General features: G+C 41.2%; 1 protein-coding gene across 1 annotated transcript in view; it reads left to right on the top strand.

Moving 5' to 3' along the window:
* Positions 1-20047, top strand: part of FAT4 (FAT atypical cadherin 4) — a 122756-nt gene that overhangs the window by 72329 nt on the left and 30380 nt on the right. Inside the window, exons 6-8 of the mRNA XM_086890451.1 lie at positions 250-424; positions 14231-14411; positions 17720-17970. Of these exons, the coding sequence (XP_086746577.1) occupies positions 250-424; positions 14231-14411; positions 17720-17970 (607 nt within the window). The remainder of the gene's footprint in view (positions 1-249; positions 425-14230; positions 14412-17719; positions 17971-20047) is intronic.

The following is a 20047-nucleotide window of genomic DNA, read 5'->3' as shown; positions in this document are numbered from 1 at the left end:
CCAACACAGTCTTACTGTATTTACACTTGATTAAAATAAATAATCAGCTACTTAGTATTTTCAATCTGCGCTTTTTAAATCCACCACCACCGTGTTAAGTATTCATTTTTCAATTACAGCTAATTTATACCTGCGGCATTTGCATTAGTTCAACCCGTTAATTTGGATTATTATCACAGAGAATGCCTCCTCCAACCCGATGTAATTTTACAGTCCTTGATACCTGTTCTGCTTGCGTTGCTTGTGTAGGTGGTAGCAAGGGATGATGACCAAGGGCTGAACAGCAAGCTGACCTACGTGCTGGTGGCTGGCAATGAGGAGGGAGCCTTCACCCTCTCGGGCAGCGGAGAGCTGCGCCTGGTGCGGAGCCTGGACCGGGAGGCCAAGGAGCAGTACCTGCTGCTGGTCACAGCTGCTGATGCAGGTGAGGCAGCCAGAACATCTCCTCTGCTGTGGTCGTGCGGAGAATGTCGCATTTGGGACAGAAAATAAATGTTCTGGTGGTGGTCCCAAATGTTAGTGGATGGAGATTGGGTAGCCATGCTGAATGGAGATCTCTGCAGGGAGAGCTGGGCTTACCTGATGTCAAAGGGAATTTGGTTTCTGGAAATCAGGATTTTATTCCTTTATCCAGTTGTCTGCTGTTGGTAGTACTCACTACAGATTTAGGTAGGTGGATTTTTGCCCTGCGGTAATAAGTGGCCCTACCTAAGTCATAAGAATTTCATGTGTGACTACCAAAAGACCAATTTAAATGGCAATAAAACCCTTTATAATGTTGTCATCACAAATGTGCAGAGGTTGCATCAGTGGCCAGAAAACAGCTATGGACTCCCCAGTTAATCTTACTGAAATCTTAGCCCTGAAAGGAAATAAGAATTTGCATTTCAATATTTCAATATTCTGCTTTGCTCAGCATCCAGTCATATGCTTGTTCCACAATACCAAATGTATTCCAAGTTCTTTCATTTAAAACAGGACATGAAGTCTTGTTATGAAGATTAATTGCACTTTCACTTGAGGTGTCCAAGCCCAAAATTTTGGTTTCAGATTTTGGTGTGAGTATTATTAACAGAGACATCCTGCATCATGCTTTGGACTGATCTTCGGTCTCCCATGGTTTGATGGATTTAATTTACTGCAGAACTTGTTCCTGCTTTTTAGCAGTAAAAATAGAACTAAAGCTGACTTGTTGACAAGTGAATACAGTTTTGTTTTCTGCCATGCTGTGTGCAGTGTCTTGTGCCAGTGACAACAGCTATGGCTTACATTTTCCTATTGCAGCAGTGCTCAGGTATTCCACAGTCTGAGCACAGCCAAAGCTGGAAAACACAATTTTAAGGCTTGAGGTATAATTTGTCTTGTGCTTTGTCTGGAGATAGCTGTGTGTTTTATGGTTTTTGCACTGTAAAAAACCAAAATCTATTACTCTGTAGCCTCAGACTGCTCACTTGTGACTTGGACTCGCTTGGGCTTGAACATCCTTACGCTCCATCAGAAGCCGAGGCCGGATTTGTCTTGATGTCTCTTCGGACTCTCAGTCCAAGCTGCCAGAAGTCAGTGAGGGCTGTTCAGAACAAAACACCCAAAGACTGAACTGATAAAAACAGTGTCATGCAGCCAGCAATTATTGTCTTTCTTGTAAGAGGGAGGGGAGCAGAACTCAGCTGTACCCCACACCTAGCGCTGTGTGTAAGTCAAGAATTCGATCAGAGAACAGGCTTTACCTGGACTCCTGTTCATAAAAACCCCACAAAATCCAGGAGATTTAATCAACAGTTTAATGCAGCAGTCCAAAATGAAAATATTTACTTGTGTTGGGAGATCTCTGAGTTTCAGGTAATCCAGGGAGACGTTAATACATGAAGTGAGCATGGGACCTTTGCCACAAGTGGCTGACAAGAACAGCAGCATGTTTTATGGGTTCCTGTGTTTAAAAATGTAGATATCACACTGATTAAACACTGTTTGAAACTTCCTTTTAAAATTTGCTATGTTCTTGTAAAGCTAACTCACAAGTTCCCATGCCCTCCTGCCAGTGTTAAAATGCACTAGCAAGCGTGTTCAAGAGTAACTTTAAGCTAAATGCAACTGCTCTACCGTGCTTCCCTTTACAACCTGACTAATCCACAGCTGGTGTGATTTGGGATAGTTTTCAACCAGGCTGGTGAGCAGCATTGGCTAAAGTCTTCTGGTTGCACTAAAGACTTGTTCTGAATTCATGCCAGCAAAGAATACATTGAAAACTATGCTAGTCATGATTTATCTAAAACATCACAGGAAAGAAGTTTTCAGTAGAAGTCAGTGGCAAAAATTGCAAGTGGGATGGGAACCATGGGCAGTAGACATCCAGGTGGTACCACACTGGCTGCTGCTTGCTTCATCAAATGATCTATGTCCTGCCATACTAGCAAAAAAAGATAGGAATGACACAATCTTGAAATGGATCATAAAAGTGTTTGGAAGTATTTATGTCCTTGAGCAGCTGCTAAATGTTTATAAAACAAACTCTCGCAGGCATGTCCAGCTCTTTGCCTAACATAACCATTTCTTTTGAGTCTCTTAGTTTGTGTTTGTTTGGTAACTCTTAGTAAGAAGGGTTTTGCATTTGGACCATTCATCCAGAAATACACACGCAAAACAGGTGGGGAAGCTGGGCCTGACAAAGTGTTGAAAAAAGCAGACTTGTCTGAAATTGTCCACATCCATGTTATATTTGAAAATGCATCAAGGAAAAGGTACTATCCTTTGCACTTTAAGGTTGGCATTTATTAGCTGTAATAAACAGTCTTTCAAGTAGTCTTTTGCAGCCCAAAGAACAGTCTTACCATATATGGTGCATCTGATTTAAGGTTTGGGGTTTTTTTTTAACAGATAAAAATCATGGTACACATCCAGATGCAGTTAACTCTGGAAAAGTCCATCAAGAGCAAAATTCTGTCTGTCCAGCCCTCTTCCCATTTTTCTTAGGGTCTGCATCTCCATTTTTATGGGCTGCACTGACTGGTTTAAAACATTCAGAGATGATATCCTGCTCCTATAAAAGACTATGCCAACTCTTCCTGTTCTTTCCAGGAAGCAGACACCATACACTTAGAAGCTCCATTAGACATAAGAACTAATGGATTCCCAACTTAGTTTTGGCTGTCTTCCTGGTCTCCTTATCCATAATCAAGGATTTCTTGCTTTTCTTACGTTTATTTTCACTTCATCAAGTTGTGACCCGATTCTTGCTCTGTTACCTTAGCCTGTGTAAGGGAAGTTTCTGGAAGAAGGATGACTTGTAATTTTTCATTATCTTCATCTCCAGGTGTCCATCAAATGCACCTTTATAGATTTACAGCATGTTTTGGCAGCAGGTACACTGAGTACAGCAGCAAGGGAAGGATTAGGACGTGGTAAAGTGTGGAGCCAGCAGCGTTGCATAGGATACAGTGCCTGTGCCCTCAGGGATCTGTGCACTCTTTCACTGCACACAGGAGTGCTGTCCCAGAGCCAAGATCTTAGTGCTGGGTGTGGGAGAAGCCTTGTGAGTTAGGAAGAGCTGAGCTGCTCATAAGCACTGGGGACAGGTCAGGTGAGGGACCGCTGGTGTGACCACGTGTGCCAGCAATGGAAATCCGGGCGGTTGTTGAAGAAATGCTTTCCCAAGCAAGAGCTCCCCTCAGGCCCAGAGAAGTCAGTCATGATATATGCACTGTCCTGGCTCTGGCCCAACTATTCCTTGGCCTTGGCTGCTAATCCTCCGCCCGGTCCTCAGGGTGGATCATGGGTCGGTGGAGAGTCTTCGTGCTGGGGGAGGGAAAAGACAGACAAAACTACTTCTGGCGCTCGGCTCAGTGATTTGTGTCCATGCAGCCTGCCTCATGCCCAGTTTCCACAAGGCAGGCTGCACAAAGGGTTTTGATTCCTACCTTGGTTTATCATCACTCTTCCCTCACTTTTGCGCTTCCACCGTGCTCTCGCTGTGGCTGGGTCCTGCGTTCTGCGCCGCCACTCTAGGCAGCGGGGATTTATGAGGACACACAAAGCATCCATCACTGGGAACATTCAGCATCTTCCAGAGCTGTACACCTGTGGCTTTGGTTTGAGAAATAAAACATAATTCAACCCCCAAGCTTAGCCATCCCAATTTAGAGACCCTCTTGCAGCGCAAGCTGTAAGACCAGAGGGCATGAATTATAAATCCAGAGACAGGCAAAGTGATGGACTGTGGAATAACAGGATAGTGTTTAGATTGCAGATGCTGCCCCAGAATGTCTGCTAACAGAAACGCCAAGAAACCTACACACAACTATTTGAATGTGTCTTCACGGGTCTGCTTCTACCACATAAATCTGTTCTGCTTTCCTGTACCTTTCTTCATGGCAAAATGGTTGGGAAAAGAGACTTTCTACGTTTTGTTTTCACCCCATCTGGTGGGGATGCAGCACTAGGTAAACATTCAACTCTGGCAGCATGACAAGAGCTGGTGCAGCTGCTTTTATCATCCGTGTCTTTAACTCTTTGAGCAGTTTTCTGGACAAATGTTAGCATTCCAACAGTCCTCCTCATTTTATTTATTGATTGCAGGGATGTGGAGTAGCACATCTGGAAACCTGCTCACCGCCCAGGACTACTGTTTAAATAAACTGCAGCCACCATCTCTTGATTGGGTTGGTCAGAATGGCACATTGCCACAATAAAGCCAAAATCAAATTGTGATGTTTCTAATTAGAAGCTGTGTTCCTGTGTTTTGGGGTTTTTAAAATTTTATTTTCTTAAATAATCTATTTACTGATTTAGATAAATAGTCCTGAAAGAAATGAATGAGTGAACTGGTTATTATATTTAGTTAGCTGTTCTCTGTATACATGCCTGGCCTGGATGAAAAACAACCATATGTTTTTTCTTTAGAAAATGTTGTTCCCCGACTTTTGCATTCTTTCCTTCAAGAATGTAGGAGGGCAACCAGGCAGAGAGGTTATATCCTTCTCAGGAACTCTCTTCTGAGCTAGGCTTTTGGTTCTCTTCAATCCTAAAATCAAATGAAAGATGACAGTGCAGTTGTGTTGGCTTTATAACACATTTCAAGATATTTCCCAACAACAAAAGGACAGCTGTATTTTCTAGTAATGTTGAGAAAGTCTTAAGACTCAGCACTGTGTGACATTTAAGTGGCTAGGCTTAAAGACATTTGTACTCATCTTGTTTCCTTAGCAGACAGTGTATTTCCATCTAACATGGAGTCTGCAGTGTGAAAAGATGTTGCCTGAAAAAAACTAATATTATTTTTAGAACAAATTTAGCTATTTTTAAATTTTTGTGCTGTCAAAACGAACAAGATACTCACTTTTTTCAGCTAGAGATGTCCTGCTTGCCAGGTTTTCTGTGAAATGTCTAAATAACACCCATTGCTGAGGCTTTGGTGAGCTAAATGAAGCTGATGTCTGCTCACCTTGGTGCTTAGCAGTTGACAGAAGGATTGCTCTCTTCTGTAGTCTTGTTTTATGGCACTGCTGTTTCAAAATGAATACTGGGTTCTGTCCCAGCTGGGTTCAAAATGGGTTTCAAAATGAATACTGGGTTCTGTCCAGCTCCATTTATTTCCTTGTATTCATGGAACCTGTTCCTTGGGTAAATGCTGTCTGCTCTAGACTAGTTTTAGCAGTTTTCTAATCCACTGGCTTTATTATTTTTGCTCTTTTATTACTGGTACTGAAACTATTGATGCAGTAGTTCTGCCTCATTTTTAAATTTGTTTCTAAGTGGCACCTGGGGAGAACTGAGATGGTGACACTCATCAATGAGTTCACAGTGTTCATATTGTCTTACCACCATCATGTAAAATCAGGGGACAAGAGAATTTGAGAGCAGCATTTTGTGGCTGTGGGACTCAAATAGCAGAGTCTCGCCTTCACAGAACCTAGAAGCTGTTAGCACTTTGACATTTTTCCCTAGAAGACAAAGGCTCCAGAAGCTGTTTAGGAAGAGCACTCGTGGCAGTCAGTCCGATGTCCCCTGAGGAGTTACTGTCAAGGAAGAGAGCGTGTCAGTGTCTATAGGATGTGACACGCTTCCTCCCCAAAGGAGATGAGGGCTTCAGGCCATCCCCTCAGAGAACTGCCCCACGAGATTCACAGTACAGCCCCTGAATGCCATTTGAGGCATTTAGTCCTCTTTTTGGACTTAAAGTTTCATTATTAGATCACTATTTTCTAAATAGTCCAGCGAGAGTCTGTGGGCTAAATCCAGGCATCTAAGTTCCTCTGGGGTGGGGTGCAGGGGAAGCTTATATTCAGGTTGGCAAAGGGCTCAGGCTGGCTGGCTCAAGCTGAAGTATCTGTGAAAACAATGAAAGATTTTCACTCAGATTAAAATAATGCGTAACACTTCATTTTCAAACCAGCTCAAACTAGTTTCGGGGAAAAAAAAAAAGGTATATCTCTTAAAAAAGAAAAAATCAGGTTCATTGATTTAAACTGAAAACAAACTAGAATATAATGCTTAATATTAAAAAAATTTCAAGTTACAAAGAATTATGTGTTTTTCAGTTTTTGAGCTGTTACACTTCCTCCTTCACCTCTTCGTTCATCCATCTTGCTCTGATTAGTTTGGGACTTCTACATCAAAATTAATTTTAAATTGTTCCTCTGCTTACATCACTAACCTGTGAAATTCTATTTCATGTCTGCTGAGGAGATCTCTGAATGTAATCTGTTTTGCAGAAGAATACTTAGAGTAGTTGTTAAGCAGTTTATCAGCCTTTGAGAAATAATAAGATTTTTCCAGCCTTGGTGATCTTAAACCATTTTTTAAATTAAACATTACACCATATAAATTGTAAGTCTGCTAGCTCAATCTTCAAATACAAAGCTACAATTTCAGGAAGCCTTAATTGCAAGGATAAAACAGGTATGACATGCACATATGGCCTGAACACTTAGCCTGCTAGTTAATCTTCTCTATTTATACAGGGTTTTTTTAAAGTGCAGTTCAGTATTGTGTGTTACAGGAATTTCGCAGTGGGATATTCAGGAGTCAGTCCCAAGCTGTCAAAAATTGCCATAGTCAGCAGTCCCTGCAGGAGCCAGCTTCTCTGTTTTTTCTGTTTACAGCAATAACTTATAACAAGGAGGAGTAGTTTGGTGGTTTTAAGAAAATAATTATTTCAATGTTTCTGCTTTTCTTCTGAGCTGCAGTTCTACTTTCTTCCCATCTCACTTCTGTCACCAGAGGCCTTGGGTGGGGCACATGGCCATGCCCACTCCTCCAGCACTACGGGGAGATGATGAAATGGTTTGGGATGGAAGGGAACTTAAATCTCATCAAATTCCAACCTGCTGCCACAGTCAGAGGCACCTTCCATTAGACCAGGTCACTCCAAGTCCCATCCAAACTGGCCTGGGACACTTCCAGGGATGGGGCAGCCACAGCTTCCATGGGCAACCTGTGCCATGGCACTGCCACCCTCACAGAGGACAATTTCCTCCTTGCACCCTTACAGCCTGTCATATGCCACCATTTTTATGAACATTAAATTTGGCATTTTCCTTAACTGGTAGAAGGCAACTTCTTGCTCTGGATATGAATGCATTTCTGGCTAAGAAACATGCAGTATATATTTGTGAGACTGTTGAGCATCTTGAAGCTGTGCTAAATATATATTACCTTTTTTCTTTGTTGCACGTGTTTTGTTCTCAGTCCGTGTCTGTGTTCCTGTATGTCTCTAACAGTGCTGCAACAGCTTTTTTTTTTTACCTCTCTGGGTTAACAGCTGCAGGAAACTGCTCCTGATCAGAGGAAGAGAGCCGGGATGGGGAAATATGTATATACACCAGAGGCCTTAAAATTGCCTCTCTGTGTGCCTGCAAGTCCTGTTCTTTCAACAGCATATTAAATCTATTGCAATGTCATGTTGCCCCTGTCCTGAAGCTCCAAAGCTTAATGAATTCATAGGATGCAGTCAGACAGGAATTTTGTTATCCAAATTTAAAACCCATGTGGATAAAACCAGATGAGAGATCCCATCGTGCATCACTGTTTTGGGACAGAGTTTTCTTTTTCACTCTCAAAACAGGTGTGAGTTATCTGTGTCTGTGCTCATGCACCAGCCTAAGTGTGGCTGGACATGTTGTTGCTTGAACAAGGTTGGACTCTGGTCTAGTGATTAATTTATTATTTTGTTTTGACTTTTTATGTTCTCAAATTTAATTCTGTTTGCTCCCAGCTTACTTAGGATGCTAGATGTGGGATGATACTGACTTTTCTAATACCTGATGTAGCACAGAAAATCCCTGAGTTTTTCCCTTGTTATATAATCCTTGCAAAAGTACAGATCTGTCCCACCCATCAACAAAATCCTTGGTTTTTGAAGTTCAAGTTCTGTTAAATCAGCTTTGGGATCAGCTACTACTTTGTACCTAACTATGAGATAAACTCAAATTTGGAAATTTGAAAATCTGAATTTCCTGCATGGTCTCATTCAGTCACCTGCTGAACTGATTGAGAGTATGGATTGCTTCAAACTTTTAAATATCTTTTATTAGACACTTATTTCAGCTTTTGTCTCAAAATAATCTAGGTTTGCCAGGTTTTTTTTTACCAGAATGACAGCCTGTGGTAAGAAATTGAGTAAGAAGAAAACAAAGCACAGTCAACATACCCAGCCAGGACAAATATTTGTGGTGCAATCTCATTAAAAGGACCACTTTTTCTCATTTCACAGATGCAGTTTCTTCTGTGTTCTTGGAAAATTAGTTAAAGTCATCCATGTTCCAAATCAAGTTTCGTGTGCACTGGAAATTCAAAGTGTAATGCAGGCTAGTTGCATTTTCACTTAATCTAGCTCTGTATTTATTTTAAAACTCACCAGTTGAGTGAGGCTCAGCACACTCCGTCTGCATTTAAATTAATTTAGAAAGATTGGCCACTTTATTGTGAGAAAGGGCTTGTTTACTTGAGTTAAAAAGTTAATTCTTTGTGATAACACGTACAAGTCCTGGCCCTGGGACTCATTCACTGAGTGTTTGACTGGAGAAGTGAAATCCGCTTTGTTGCAAAGCAACACGTTTCACTGAGGCAAAAATTCCATTTCTGTTAAATCGCTTTCCAATTTTCAGGATAATGATGTGTTTAATTTACCATAAAACATGGTAAACTGCCTGCAGGATGAGTCTTGATTAGTCTTTTAGATTCATTTTATTTCATTTTAATCCCTTTTTTTATTTTTTTAGTGAAATGTATATGCGGGGTTTTTGCTTAAGTTTATTGTTTGTTTTCTAAAACGTGATTTTGATGTTTCAATGCTGGCAAAAACTTCTGAGTTCCTGGTTTCTGAAAGGAATGATGGTTTTACTATCTGCTGTGCTAAGCATGGTGCAGACAGGACCTAGAAACCATTAAGGCTTCAAACAATATGTGGATGGTGTGCTGGACACATTCTCCTATTTCTAATTTTTGCTGTGAGCCAAACAGCACCACACAGCCGAGATAATTTCCAACAGCACAATCTTTTCCTGAGCTTTCATGAAGAACCTAAATGGCTTTGCAACTTTCCTTTCATGGCTTTTTCATGCTGCTCCAGTGCACCAAGTGCTCTGATCATTCCCCAGTCACCCAGATGTGGTGCGGAGAGATGAACGCATACCAGAGCAGATGCTGCCATGTGTTGGGAGATTCCAGGGAGCCCAAACAGCTCACCTGCCCCATTCCCAGAACAAGGGACAAGCACATGGCACTCCCTTCTTCCAAGGGTGCATGGATAGAGCAAGGCAAAAGGGAAAGCAGTCTTCAGGTGCATCCCTGGTGGGTGACTTTGTGTCTTTGAAACATCAGCACAGGTTAGGGCAGTGAGTGGTTTACGATGAGTTCATCCAGAAAGGTGTGTTGATCTCTCTTTGCTGGTTATCCAGCAATTGAAAAGTAGAGATTGTCAGGTTAAATAGTATTCTCCCCACTGCCACCGTGCTGCATTTAATTTCCTTTCATCTTTCTTGCATTACTGCACTGAGCCAATATTTCTCATCCCACCTCTCCTGGACAGGTAGAGTAAAAAAATTGAGAGCGCCCGTTGCAACTTTAAAGGTAAAAAATTGCAAACATCATCATATTTTTTTTTGTGGTGATCAGCCTCAAGCAAGCATGGGTGGGTGAATGGAGCAGAAAATCTGCTGGTAGTTCTTTTCCAGACCCACCTTGCAGCTGCCTGCCTGCCCCACATTCTCCACTGCTGTTCCTTCACGTTGCTTCCCCCAGTGTCCCGTGCAGAAAGGGGAGCCACAGCCCAGGGCTGGCCCAGCCCAAGGTGGCCTCTCACAACCTCTCTGTAACTCATCCCTCACCACTGGCCTCCGAGGAGCAGGCTCCCAAGGTCTGCTCCTTCTCTTCATCCCCAGACACATGTTTACTTGCAGATGTAAGCAAAAAAGCTGAAATTTTTGGAAGAACATCCGTGGGAAGCAATTTCCCCCCCTGAACCCAGCGTTACTATTTTGACACTATCCCAGGTTAATCTCTGTTTCAACAATGACGTGTGTGGACGTTTCTGGGACTGTCTGCTTAGTGTATATGTACAGCTGCCACCTAGAAAGTAAACTGTGCAGCTCATAGAAACAGACCTCAGCACACAGAGATGGGAAATTCACAGTTATAATGACAATAATATATGAATGGCACCATCTTATAAATTTGAAAGATTTGATACTCACTGAACGGGAACAGACAATTCAATCTCTCCCATTTAGCTCACACAGTCAATTTTATGTTCTCTCGTTATTCATCATTTGGTTCCTCCACTCCTCCATCCTCCTAGAAAACTGTCTCTGTGAGACATAGCATTTTGGGATTTGGAAAAAAACCTTACTAGTTGTATAACACTAGAGAAATGTTCTAAGTGAGGAGTGACAAATAAATACTTGCTGCTTCTGCTGAAAAATATTGTGAAAAATTTATTTATTGTGAAAAATCATAGAAATTTTTAATGCAAGTTCACTAAGGGAGAAGTGTATGTTTTTTTGTGGCTTTAGCCCTCAGAGCTGTTTTTAAAAGTACTCAGAGGCTTGTGTGGCTGTGTACAGCAATTTTACATAGGTTGTAACATGTATGGTTTTTTAAGAATGGTTTGGGGTCATCTTGTGTGTTTGGCTAATATTGCAGAATTTACACTAAATTTATTGCACTTATTGATGCAAAATATTAAGAGCAGTTTGAATAAAATAGGGGTGATGCTCTACTGTAATAAGCATTAACTGACTTGGGGAAGATTTGCTATTGAAGCAAAAGTAAGAAATCTGGGAACTCAGCCTGACCATGGAAACTACTTCTCTCACCACAAATATGACATGTACATTTTATGAAACCTGCTTATTACCAAGGGCCAAATTCTGTGGTCCTTATGCAAGCACAGCTTTCACTGGAAGTTCACTGAGGACGGTAGAATTTGGCCCAGAGCTATTTCTTTTCCATATGAAATTACTTCATTTGTAATTTCCTCTTCTTATATTTCTCAGTAACTGCAGAAATGTGAGCTAGTCATTTAATTTCAACTGAGTAAAAGCTTTGAGGACTCTCTGTGAAATTGCAACTTTGTCTTTCGGTGTAATAGAAGAAAGGAGTAAATTTGTGGACGTGATATTTTACTTAGAGGAAGAAAAACATATCTGGATAGCTACACAGACAGGAAACCAATGTAAATACGTGAGTTTTTCCATCCAAGTAAGATGAGAAAGGTTTGGGGTTTTGAACCGAGGAGCAGTGACTTGGGATGTTACAAACAGCTGAATTAATATGGGACTTCTGGGATGTCTCTGTGAGCACTCTGCAGCCACAAGCTAACGCTGACGAGGTCTGGGTTACTTATGTTACCCCAGCTAATTTTGTTGGTGTGGTGCTCAGCCTTGGCTGGTACAGTCCCTTCCCTGAGGCTGACACAAATGAGCCCACGCTGCGCTGCGTGGTGCCTCATAGACACTTCCATGGAGGAAGGGGAATTGGAGAGTAAGGGATTGGGGCATGAGGCAAAGGTTGGGATCTAAAGGCGTTGCCACCGCTGTCCATTTTTGTGTCTAAACCCACGGTGTGAATCTTCTGGCCTTGGCTTTGTCTTAGCGAATACATTTGAAACAGCGAGTTTCAGTTTTTAGCTGTGAGTTAGCTTTCTTTTCCAAGCTGAATTGCATTACTGATGCTCTTTGAATGTGACTTACCCAAGATTAATTTCTGAATTATATATAAATTGTTTAATCAGCTGCGAAACTTTACAACTTTCAACCTTTCATTTCATTAGCTGCGAGATGAATGTCAATAAAATGCGTTTGGAAGGCCAGAGCTTGATGACACACGCGGCAAACGCCGCTGAGGACTCTCTTTCGTTTAATGCAGTAATAATAAACACTTCACAGGCAATATTTCAGCAATCAAGAACACTTTTGCAGGCTTTTCTATCTATATGCGTTTGGCTAAATGACAAAAACATGAGTTAAAAAAAAAAAAGAAAAAGGCTAAAAAATGAGTCAGACTTATTGCTTTAATGTAACCTTCCTGGCTGAAAGCGTATTAATTGGCAGGGTGAATTACCTCAGAGCAGAGCAGAGAAAGGCCTCTATTGTGTGGTGTGAAACCTATACTCCTTTGGCTTGCACGTTCTTTCCTTGGCGTAGTGATCCTTCCCCTCTGATCAGCAGCCTCCAAGCCCAGCCTTGAGAGATTTATAACACCTTTCAATTGGAAGCTCTGTCATTCAGCCCATTTGGGCATTAACCACGTTACTGCAAAGCGCTTTGTGGTGAAAAATCTTCCTTCCCTTGCTGAGGCTGCTCCCAGCTTCTTCCCACCTTGCTTCTTCAGCCTTCAAGGGTTAACGTGGGAAAACGGGTTGTTATTTCTCCTTTTATATAAGAACTTTGTGTTTGGAGCCCTTGCCAGGAGCAGATGAGACCCAAGAGCAGAGCCTGCCTCCTTCCCAGCCCTGGGGTTGAGCTCCAGCAGTAACCTTGGATAGCAGTGACCCAATCATCTGCCGGGCTGGAAGGACTGGGGCGGTCACGCGGGGCGGCCTGCGTTCCATCAAGCGACAGCTCCGTGTAATATGCCTGCCTCGCGGCAAGGACTCCACCAGCCTCTGGCCCAAAGCATTTCATTATCCTCGCTCTTTTCCAGTCCAGCAAACACTGAATTGTTGTACCTGAGATGGAAGGGGAAAGCCATGCAATCTTGGGTAAAACAGGCATGGTTATCATCTGTCTTTGGAGTAAAAGGGACCATACATTAAGTGTTTTATTCTCTGCTATCACTTTTTCCTTCTCCTTCTTATCTCTTCAAAGAAGGGAATGATCCCTTTTTTCCAGGGGGAGAATTTGGTCAGCAGAAGATGTCTTGCTGATTCTTGGCTGAAAAGAAGTGTAATGAATGGACTGACAAAACTAACATGAACTTGTAAAAGTCTTCATTGTTTTTTTTTTTTTGGATTTGACAAAGGAAAAGCTTAAGAGGACAAATACTGAGAGATTGCACATGAATAAACATGCTATTTCATGCTTGTTGCTACTCATCAGAGTTAAGTTTAGAATAAGAAGAAGGATTAAAGCCCTGGGTTAAATAAGTTCAGTCTGATTTCCCGTAAGCCAGTATCCCGTTGGAGCAAGCATTATTTTCTGCTATAGATGGTTGCTTCTGCAGAGAGAATGAGTCTGAACAGGGCTGGAGACTCATTGCAACCTTCTCACCCGCTCCCAGAAGGTCTCCCCAGGTCAGGGGTGTGACCGGCAGTGGAAAAGCCACACGGAAAGCTTGGGTTTTGCCGCTGTTTCCACTCTATTTGTTCTGCGGATGAATAAATTGAGGGCTGGAGTCTTCACGTCTGTCAGCGTGCCACCTTTGAAGGTCTTCTCACAGAGACATAGGAAAGTCAACCACATCTTCAAATTGGTCCTAATTGTTACAGGAAGGCTTTCTGAGCAGTTCCAAGACCGTCTTTTTCCACTGAGCTTGTGTTACCAAATATTTCTGGAATTAGATGAAGCAAGAAAAATAATAACTTGTTTTTTTTTTTTTTTTGTGTTTCACAACTTGTACTTTATGTCAAGATGACTTTGAAACAAACCTGACCCTGTCCTCTCTGTTGAGCTGGCTTTCTTGCTCTGTGAACTGTGACATGCTCAAGCGCTCGGCTCTAAATCGGGGCTGGCAGAACTCCGATTAGCGTGCTGGTGTTTGTAACCTCTAGCACTTCGTATCCCCCCCTTTCCCACAGGATCTCCTGCCCTCACTGGCACTGGAACCATTGCTGTCACAGTGGATGATGTCAATGACAATGTCCCCACGTTCGCCTTTAACATGTATTTTGCCACTGTTCCGGAGGATGCTCCCACGGGGACAGATATTTTGCTCGTAAACTCCTCGGATGCTGATGCCTCTACAAATGCTGTCATTAGGTAGGTCGATTACTGTTGCTCCATGTAATACTGCCTCATGTCTTGCCTGAAGGTTTCTTTTTCCCCAGTGTCCATCACCAGCATGCCTCAAAGCTGTAAGACAGAATAGAACAGCTTTGTGTGTGTAACTAAATTACTTGGGCCAATCTGTCCTTTTGTTGTTTATAGGCTTTGAGGACAAATAGAGTTGTGGAGTTATTTTTTTACTGAGTGAAAAGCAAACCAGTTTAATTTGCACCTGCACCCACTACCTGCCTTGCTGCTGCATTCACACCTTCCCATGCAGTGAGCAATTTTCACTGAAAGCAAATGTGCTCCTTGAGTAAAGCTTTGGTCAGTTAAAGTCCTCAGTTTGGCATGAAAACTACCCAAGGAAATGCATACTCCAAGGAAAAGCTTATTCCATTCAGAAAACCAGTAAAAAGTTGGAATTTGGCATTTTTGCACTCCATGCCAAAGGGTTTGCAGGGCTCAGTTGATGGAACATGGGCCATTCCCAGTTCCACAGACAAGAGGGATGAAGATGCTGAGTGGCCGTGACAAGCTGAAGATTATGCACTGAGGACAGATACATTGCAAATGGAATGCGAAGCAAATTTCCATTAGTTCCTAATCTTACCACATTTCACTGTTGTGGCTGGAAACATCACTGTTTCCAAACTCATAAGGCAGGATAGAAAAGCAGCTTCCTTATTTACCTTTGTTAGTTCACCTCAGTTCCTTCTTCAAGGAGCTTAAGAATACCACTGTGTCACTTTTTTTTAAAGGAAGTAAAATAAAACAGAACTATGTTATGGCAAAGCAATGTCTATAAAATATTGAAATATTTTCTTTCCACCTAGCTACAAGCCAAAAATAGAAGCTTGACATTTACACATCTTTAGATATTTGAAAATAATCCAAAATTGCCATTTATTAAATTGTGAAACAATGAAGGTTTTAATTCTGTTCACTCATAATCTAAGAAACTATTTCTGGCAAGCTCCTTTATTAAAAAAAGAATTCCATGCAAAGCAGGAATGACTGTAATAATTGTGTCCCGTAATCAGAAATTATCAGAGTGCTCTTGGATTTCTCTAGTGTGGTTAAATTGCCTTAATATCTCTGCCATTAGTCTTTGTCATTCACTCAGTACTGCATCATGGAATTGGTTGATAAAAATATTTTTTTCCTTCATAAGTAGTTATTAAAGCATTGTTTTCAGGTTTTGTTTTACACTCTTTAGGCTCAGGAACAGGCTTTGTTTTTCTTGGACTGAACTTGTCCAGATTCAGCATTTAAAGTAGATCTTAAAGTATGACTGGTATTACAAAACTGGTGAAAGCCAGAAGGACCAGAACATGTAGGGTTGTCTTGTCAGAGGTGCTGAGCACTCAGAACTCCTTTTCAGTCTTGTAAGAGTCTGTTCAAAATTAAACCTTTGCTTTCCAAAAGGGGCATTTAAAATCCTTGGCTGACATTTTCACGTAAAGTGAAAAAATGTGCTGTGTTTTGAAAGAAGTGTTTAATCCTCTGCAAAACTGTCACCTGTCCATACATGCCAACTCTTGCTCTCTTGTTTCTGGTGATAACCTGTGAAGTCATTAAAGGAGGGCAATGGGGTTGTAAATGGCAATGCACACTTGATCTGTCCCGTTAAAGACAGCAGATATAAGAGTCAAAAGGCCAGATTTTAAGTGTTTGGATCAAATTCCTTTTACACCATTTGCCACCATTAGAGTTTCAAGTTTTTTTTTGTTTTGGTTTTGTTTAGCTTTTTTTTTGGTTGCATTTGGATTTTTCACAGTTAGGTTGAAACACATGTATGCTGTCCAGTTGGTTTGCCTGCAGATACAATTCAGAATATCTTATGACAAATGTAACATGTCTTTTTTTAAAAAAAATAAAAATTCAATGTTATCTTTCCAGTGCTAACATTTGAGCCACGTATATGTGGAAGCACACAAGAGAAAGTTTCTGTCTCTGCAATATCCCACTCATGGTTAAAACACTGCAAATCACAGATGAAATGTGCCTGGTGCTGCTGTTTAGGGAGATTTAAGTGGTGCTTTAGGCTTTGTGCACATTCTTTCTATTCTAGGTGCACACTCTCATGGCTGGAGAATAATTGCATATGGCCATCACATTATATCATAATTAACCAATTAAAGTATGCTTGTGGCATTGTGTAGAGATTAATGACTGAGCAGGAGAAGTTGCCACAGCTTATTACACAGGCTGGCTCTCAACCCTCTCAGTGCAGCTTCTGGGCTGTGCTATTACTGCTGTCATAACCTGTTTTGGTCTTAAAGAGGTGAAGATAGGAATATTAATCTCTTTCATTAAAGCCACTTTATTCTGAATCTTTCATAGAAACATACCTCAGAAAAGCTGCTGCTGTGCTCTAGCAGAGGAGCAATGCTAACCACAGCTGTGTTGGGCTATGGTACTGAATATGAGAATTGTGCATCTGAGCCAGTTTCTGTTTCCACTGTTTTCTCAAAAATCCATTATCTGAATTCTTAACAAAGGTATTATTAGCCAAGTACCTTTAAAAATGCATCTTTGAGATTCATTCTGTATGAACACAAGCTGGATAGGCATTCCAAGAGGAAGGGACAGGCTTCCAGGGTGGTAGGAAGCCAGAGGTGGCCCCTACGAGGCGCCTGCAGTGAACACACAGTTCTTACCAGATCACAGAGGGATGTGTCCACACATTTGTACACCCACCAAGGGTCAAACTCTGGCCCCAGCTAGTCTCTGTTAACAGAGCTCTGTGCTTACTAATTTGCTATGAGCTGCTATAAATTAACATTGAAATCCTGAATAGCAAAACTTAGCATCAGGAAACAATGTGGATATTAAACGTTCATTTTATTTGGTAAAACTGTCATTGTTTTATTTCAAAAAACAGAACTTCTTCTAAATTATATTCTGCAGGTTCAGTTAAGAGGTACATCAGTGTTTTGGAGTAACAGTTAATGCACTAGCCCAGGGAAATCAGCACTAGAGGATGCCTCCAGTAGGCAGTTTTGAGAATATGTCCATTGGTATCTTCAGATATCCAAAGGCTCAGTCAGCTCACGTATTAGAAATCTGTGTTAAACAGCTATGCTTGGAAATCCCCAGAAATGTCATTTATGACAGGCCTTGAAATTTGAAAAAGTAAAGCAGTGAAGACAGATGGAGAGTTGGAAGAAAATCTGTCTGTATTGATACCCATCAGCATGGTGGTCTGAAGAGTACAGGAAATGGTTATTATCTTAATAATAAGGCTACCTTTGGAAATACTAATCCAATTTTTCTTCCTTGCTTTTCCTCTCAAACAGCTACAGGCTTATGGGCGGTAATTCACAGTTCACCATCAACCCTTCTACGGGACAGATCATCACCAGCGCTCTCCTCGACCGAGAGGCCAGGGAGAACTACACCCTGGTGGTGGTGGCCAGCGATGGAGGCTTCCCCAGGGCTCTCTCCAGCTCCACCAGCGTGCTCGTGTCCGTGGCCGATGTGAACGACAACCCGCCCAAATTCCAGCACCACCCCTACGTCACGCACGTCCCATCGCCCACCCCTTCAGGTAACCTGATCACCAGCACTGCTTGGGATAAAAGCACTTCCATAAACAGAGACTCATGGAATGGTTTAGGTTGGAAGGGACCTTAAAGATTGTCTAGTAGAAACCCACCTGCCATGGGCAGGGACGTCTTCCACTAAATCTGATTGCTCAAAGTCCCGTGTCAACCTGGCCTTCAAACGCTTCCAGGGGTGGGCATTCACAGCTTCTCTGGGCAGCATCTTAAAGAAATGCAAAGCTGTGCCACCAGAAGTGTTCCTGAGATGTTCCTCTGCAGCAGTTTTCCTGGTATTATCTGCACTGGGAATTAGGAATAACAAAGCTAGGTTTTTTTCTATCGTGTTCCTCCCATCCAAATTCAATTATGTTCCTGTAGTTACGTAAAGTAGACATACTGTAAATGATCACCCACTCAAAAAGTTATTATTTTGCCAGGGTTAGGAGGACAATGGCCTGTTTTATTTCTGAAAGTCTCCTCTGAGCAATTCCTAAAGAGGATTTTGACAACCTCTTCCAAAAATGCCGTGTCTGTGTCAGATGTTAATTATGTTGCCTTTCCTTGAGCCAAGTGGTGAAGTAAAATAAAATAAAAGTAATCAAGCAGCAATCTTCCTTTTGTGGAGCCTACGCCCAAATTAAAGTTACTTCACTCAGCACAGGAGGTAATTTCTGGTTCAATTTATGTTCCATGTTTTTACATACATACACGTACATGGATATGTGATGCCTACGGAGAGGATTCCATGATGAATGGTTTACAAAATAAATTTTCATTTAACAGAAAAAAAAAGCTTATTTCCATGACTTGGATTTTGTCTCTTAATTTTAAACAATTGCAAATACTTCTTCTTTTTATGGAAGAATGAATATGTTTACAGTTCTCCTCTGTTTCCAGAATAACATTATGAAATTGTTCTATTATTGCATTGGTGAAACTTCATGTAATCTGACCAGTGCCTTTGTTTGGTTGTTTTTGGGGTGTTTCTTTAAATTCTTTTCACGAGGAGTAGACTTGATGTTTTCTGGCAGTATCTTTTTGGGTGCTTTTTGTATGAAATCCCTTATAACCAGAAACCTAAGCTATGTTTATTCTGTTTTTAACTTAGCAAAAATCTAGGGATGTATCCACTTTTCTTATTTACAACTTTCATTTATTTTTGGCATTTTTTAATCGATTTTAAAGAGGGGAATCAGTAATAATATTATAATTTGAGTAACTGAAGCACAAAATCTTCATTTCTTCCTGTCCCATTTCTCACAGGGGTTTGAATACTGTTCATGTCTAAATATTCTTGCCCCTGGAGTACAAATCGCTGCACATGACAAATAGTGACATGAAGTATAGTTTTAAGGGATGCTGTCAAAATCATTCCTGCCTGTAAATGATTTTCCCTTAAGAGGTTGAAAACAGCATGATTTTTATACAAAACTGGGCATTTTCTAAATTTTTCTAACAGTAAAACATCAAAAGTGTTCTGCAAATTGGTTGGACAGTGTCAAATTTGAAAGACATTACATCTGTAAAGTCTGATGAAGAAGAATATCCTGGGTTCTCCTTGAAAGTGGGCAAATGTAGAGGATAGTGCAAATGGTGCCCATACAGTCAAGCTTGTTGTGAAGCACAAATTCAAAAGATTTATGTTCTGAAAAGACTGAAAAGTCTGAGTGTAATCGTGTTATTGAACTAGTGTGCAATAGTTTTGTATTTCTGTTTTAACGGTGTGTTTTTAAAAATGTAGTCCTCTTAGTTACTGTCCTTGGAGTACTCTTAGAAGATTAGAAGTAAGGGGCCAGTGGGGAGAAAGGAGCAGCATCTGGGGAATAGGAAGAGAAGGGATTGCAAGGGATGGTGGTGTAGGGTAAATGTCTGTGAATACTGTCTGTTCACTTACGTTAGTCCTTGAATTCCAGGGTGAAGTTTATTCATGGATAAATAGGCTAAGAGTAATTTTAAAAATCAAAATAGCATTCAATCTTACTTTATGTTTATGGTTTTTATTGTGTGAATGTTCTAGAAGCAGGATGCTAGGCCTCCAAAAAGCTGCAGGTCTGTTTCCCAGTTACTGAGATCTGTACGTCC

This window comes from Cyanistes caeruleus, chromosome 5, assembly GCF_971803275.1.
Source record: "Cyanistes caeruleus chromosome 5, bCyaCae1.hap1.1, whole genome shotgun sequence".
Lineage (NCBI taxonomy): Eukaryota > Metazoa > Chordata > Aves > Passeriformes > Paridae > Cyanistes > Cyanistes caeruleus.
This window is presented reverse-complemented; position numbering and strand designations above follow the sequence as displayed.